Consider the following 5,598-nt stretch of genomic DNA (forward strand, 5'->3'; position numbering starts at 1 on the left):
CAATCCAGACTCTCATTAGAAGCTGTAGGAAGTGTTTAGAGGCTGTTATTTCTGTGAAAGGAGGAGATACTAAATGTTGACTTAAGCGTTTTTTATGGTGCCCAAATTTATGCACCTGCCTAATTTAGTTTAACCAATTATTGCACACTTTCTGTAAATCATCAACTTCATTTCACTTCTCAAATATCACTGTGTTTGTCCTCTATATAATATATTTAACTGATGTTTTTAATCCAAACAATCAAAGAATTATGAAGGTAAATCAGGAAAATTAAGGCTGCCCAAACTTTTTCATATGACTGTAAGACACACAAGAACATTTATAGAAGGACAATAAGGATCAGGGATCAGATTTATAAAGCATTGCGTGGAAACCATACTAAAAGTGAATGTAGAGCCAAAATAATCTTCAGATTTATAAAACCGTACGTACGCATGTTTCTGTACATCTTTCCTTTATAAATCACAGCTTCAGGTCAGAGTTTGAACACGAGGTCCTCCTCAGGTTCTACCCTCCACACGCCCACACTCAACCATRAACAGTCAATGTAAAGTACCTCATGAATGTTAAGATGTATTTAAATCAGTCAGCTGATCAGTGATTGGTTCAGACAGGTGCTGACTGACAGCTGCTCACCTGAACACAATGTCTGGAACTGACACAGATTTTACCTCATTTTGCTTTAGAGTAATCTAATGATTTTTATCAAAATCTCAGCTTCAAATTAATTTTCTCTCAGAGCCTGCAGGACGATAAAAACAATAAATAAAATTAAATCAGTCAGGTAAAATTAGAAATAAGTTTATCACTCTTCTCCCCCTCCTGCCTGCTCTGTTATCTGCAGCTGATCGTCTCCTCACCCCCTCACATGTCCACAGCCCCCCGCAGTGACAAATACAGACTTTAAACAGTGAACTTTTACAACATCCACACTGGTGAGGAGCCCTGAGAGTACCCAAGCATGACTTGGGTACAAGTTCTTTATTTCAAAGGTCCTCATGGCTCAGCAGCAGCAGCAGCAGCAGCAGCAGAAGCATAAATATAACTGTTAAGAAAGCTGATGATAAAGTTGAATAAAAATCTAAGTCTGATGAAGGTAAATTAAATCTCTAATTCCTCACTTCACCATCTGTGTCRCAGTTTCACGTCTCCAAAATGAGCGTACGCATGGGTCAGAGCTGTGAGGCACATTTTCACGTCAAGTTTGGATTTTATAAATCACAACCTTGGCGTAAAAAGTGGCGTACGCAAGTTTCTGGGCTCAAATTGTGTATAAGAAAGCTTTATATATCCGACTCCAGGTCTTTTAAAAGCAGAACATTTCTGAGTAAATGTTTACAGTCACATGCAGCTGTTGTCCAATATTCCAATATAACTTTGAAATAATCTAGGCTTCAAATATTGCCAACATTTAGATGTATGAACTGTATAAGGAACATAAAGAGAACCAAGATCAAAGGAAATGTCAGAGCTGCTGCCAGCGTCTCATAGGWGGCAGACAAATACTGGCTGTGTGAAAACTACAAGTCAGATCCAACAAAATCATGAACTTTAAGTGATGGTTACCAAGGGTCGTATTAACCAAACTTTTTCTGTATTTGACTGTTTTTTTTAATGTTGACAGGAAAATCTGAAGGCCATCCATTATTTTGACAGATTGCAGATGATCTGAGCATCATCTCAGATCTACACACCGTACTGAACGCATCTCACTCTCTGGGAGCTGACAGTGTGTTGCACAGAAAAAACCCTGACTAGTGTGAAGTCTGTCTGACATATAGAGATATAAAGATGACTGGATTTTCTCATTAGGTACTAAAATCTTATTGATTGCCATTTTTTTCACTTCTGTAAATTTTTGTATTTGTTGGGTGGCGTACCTTTACCAAACGTTCCAATAAAATATTCCTAACTGAACTAAATGTTTTAGTTCATAATTTGTATATTTTATAATTAACACAAAATTTGAACAACAAAAACACTTTTTCATTGCAATCAACCATCAGGTACATTGGTTTGATGGTTTCGACACGTCTTACCTCCCGCCACCAGAGGGAGCTGGTGAGTTTATAGCTTGGACCATGTCTGTGGTGAGGGCGTCTAACAAGCTTGTAATGAATTCTGCTTTCTTCTCCTCTGGACAGCCTGGGACAAATTAAAGAGAAAACAATTACCTTGTATGACTGATTGGGCTCATTACAGCACAGTGCGGTGCCTGTAAAACACTGACACAGTAAATCAGCCTGGCTGATCTCAAACAGAGCAGCTGTTACCTAAAGTAATCACTGCACTGTAGTCCAGAGCTTTAGCTGAAACAATGATCCAGTTTTATTGGAGGTGATGGTTGTTGGGTGAGGGACAGACATGTGCAGTGCTTTCACACAGCGTTGTTGAACAGTGCACACCTGTTAACTTTTATGACACAATTCTGAATGCTTGGGTAGCTCCTTTATTTGTCCAGATGTACGGTTTTAATGGTTAGCCTAACAAGTGCTAATGTTTCTCTTAGTCTGTGTCTCTTATGGCGTAACGTCAAACATGGCAGAGAAAACCTAATCTTAATCTGTCCCCAATAACCCATCCTTTAAATCTTAATCCAACGTTTTATCAAGTCAACTTTATTGATATAGCACATTTAAAAACAACTGCCGTTGGCCGAAGTGCTTTACATGCCACAACTAGAAGAAAAACAAAAAACAGAATACAAAGTTAAGAACAATAAAAAATATAAACATAGAACAAAACTTTAAAAGTGGAAAATAGCCAACTGCCATGCTGGATTAAAAGCTCAGGTGTGTTTTAAACAGCCAAGAGTTGAAGCCTGTAATGTGAAGGGGCAGCTGGTTCCACAGATTAGGAGCCGCAACTGAAAAGGTCCGATCACCTCTGTGGACCAGTCTGGACCATGGGACAGCCTGGACAGTCCCATTTCCTCCTCCTTTGTATATTTGTGTTTTCCTTCTCATCTACACTGGTCACATCTTTTCTTTCCCTTTATGTTAGCAGAGAGTGTTCTGCAGGAGGTGGTCGGCTGYAAAGTCAGCTGAATCCAATTAGGATTTTTTTCTTTCTTTTACAACAGGACAGGTGTTGTGTGCCTCAATCCAAGTATCAAATTGGGCTGTTAACGTCCATCCGTCCATTTTCTTCCTCTTATCCGGGGTCAGGTCACAGGAGCAGCATATGGGCAGTGTTGCCAWCTCCTGAGCAAGAAAAGTCCCTATTGGCTGTCCTAGAAGTCGGTAGATGACGTCATCACCTAATTTTCATAGTTGGATGTTTGCCAATAATTGTGATCTGAGCTATTGGAGAGATGATGAAGAGTGAAAAAGTGAATAAAAACACTAAATATGTGTAGAACTGCAATTAAACTTAATTAAATAAAAAAAATTTATGACTTTAATGCTTAGATCCACATAAATTAAATTTGTGGGAATCTTAAATTTAATCTGCAGACTGTTAGATGTCAGGAGGCACAGGGAGGAAGAGGTGAAGAAGTGAATGATTTGTGAGTGTAACACAGCTGGGCCCACAGATTTAGTTTACAGAGACAGTACCAGAGAAAAAAAACCATTACAATAAATATTACATCCCGCTTTGTAAACCAGACAGAAGCAGTGGCAGCTTTGTGCATGCGTGATTCCTTTGCAGCGGTCTCTCCTCTCAGCTGACTTTAGCCGGGGGTGGGGGTAGGTAGGGTTGGGGGTGCTGCACGAGGCTTCAGTGAGTCGGACGGCTTTAGGAAGAGGGAGGGGCTCACCTCTGCGCTCGCTGCTTGAGGAGGAACAGAGGAGGAAAGGAAAAAAGTGCTTGGAAAAAGCTGTCGCCAAAGCTCCTAAAAGTCTCTAAAAACACTGGGAAAAGTCGCTGGATTTGTCGCTAGTCGCTTTTTGGGAAAAAAAGTCGCTAGATCTAGTGACAAAGTCACTAAGTTGGCAACAGTGCATATGGAGTGCCTTTTGTAAAGTTACACAGTCAAAAATTACCACTAATATTTTTGTTTTATTTAACCATTTATAAGAAAAAAAGAACAGATTTATTTTTCAAAGTCAATTTTTCACCATATGATTCATACATTTATAAATGTCATAGTTTATAAACTAAATATTTAACTTACAAATTAAATATTTAGTTAACAAGTTAAATATTTAACTTGTGACTTAAATATTTAGTTTTGAGCTAAATATTTAGCTTGAAACTTAAATATTTAGCTAGCTACCTAAATATTTAACTTTTGTTTTAAAGTTTTATTTAAGTTTTGGTGTTCAGACCCTGTTTGTGCTGTGAACAGCAGCTTCAGATGAGGAATAGAGATGTCTGAGTTTTGCGTAGTGTCATAATCAGAAAGTATTGACACTGAACATCACTAATAATTTATTCATCTGCAAGGTTTAATTACCATTTACAGTCTTGGCATAAAATATTCTTCATGAAAAGATTACACACCTTCCCACATCAATACAAGAAACATTTTTACTACTTCTACACAAATAAAATGTTTAATTTTTGTRCAGGTGGTAGCTTTAGGAAATCAAACATTAATCTCTAAATTTCCTAAAGTTTTATTGTTACCTGGAGTGAAACTTCCATAACTCTGAACCTAAACTTGTGCAATAAAAAAAGTAAAGTGAAACCTGTCAGCGGTCTGTCCAGGAATGGATCTTCTGGCTCAGGAACTGGAGATCGTGCATCTTCATCACACTCCGGGGTCTTGTACCTGTTTCACAGACACGATAGAAAGTCAGACACAAGCTGGAAAAAAAACTTTAAAGGCCTTTGCAGGGGTTTTGAGTTAATTTGCTGATTAGAGTGTGACACCAGGTGTTTTCTATATTGAACCTGTTGTGGAAAATATTCCACCAGGCAGAAAATACATGAATAAACAAAGTGTAACTGCGTGGTGGAATATTTTCCACAACAAATTTTGGCGTCACAAACAGGATTTTCACAATATTCTAATTTTCTGAGATAATGAATTTGGAGTTTTCATTAGTTGTCAGCAGTGGTGGGCAGCGCTAATTCAAAAGTTAGTTCCACAAATTTTAAACCGCTAATTATTTTCTTTAGTTCTGCACKTTCTAAAGCACACGTYATAAATATTTTAGCGGAAGCTAAATAGATCCGCAACATTGGCTCAGTTCACCAGAATATAKATATATTTCCAGTGATAGCATGAGCCATTCTTGCACAACACTGCCATCTTGTGGCAGAATGGGTTACTCTCAACCCAACTTACATCTTCTTGTTCTTTTCGTTTATTGGCAGATTACAAACAACTTTCAGGTGCATACCGCCAAACTTACATCTTGTCGCAGTTTCAGGAAGTCATTTATACAATCAGACATTTGAATCATGGTGTTAATTCAAAATAAAAAGTTGTTGTGGACTGCAAGTTTTGCTGCTTCTTGATCATTTATTTTTCTTATGTTTATGGCTTTGGTAAGAAAGCATATATTAGTCATTTTAAACTGTTTCTTGGAGAGCTGAAGCGATGCATTCTGGGTAAAGGACCAAGTGGAACCCGTCATTTCAAAATAAGAGCCTGAATTTAAACCGCTGTGTGTTGCTTGCTTCAATACGACGTGACGTGAGACAAC

General features: G+C 38.1%; 1 protein-coding gene across 1 annotated transcript in view; it reads right to left on the reverse strand.

The window, feature by feature from the left end:
* The window catches only part of smoc1 (SPARC related modular calcium binding 1), a gene marked incomplete at its 5' end in the record, with an annotated part of 31,594 nt that overhangs the window by 8,787 nt on the left and 17,209 nt on the right, over positions 1–5,598 (reverse strand). The window contains 2 exon segments of the mRNA XM_014033524.1: positions 2,041–2,146; positions 4,636–4,718. Of these exon segments, the coding sequence (XP_013888978.1) occupies positions 2,041–2,146; positions 4,636–4,718 (189 nt within the window).

Source organism: Austrofundulus limnaeus, unplaced genomic scaffold (genome assembly GCF_001266775.1).
Source record: "Austrofundulus limnaeus strain Quisiro unplaced genomic scaffold, Austrofundulus_limnaeus-1.0 Scaffold1765, whole genome shotgun sequence".
Lineage (NCBI taxonomy): Eukaryota > Metazoa > Chordata > Actinopteri > Cyprinodontiformes > Rivulidae > Austrofundulus > Austrofundulus limnaeus.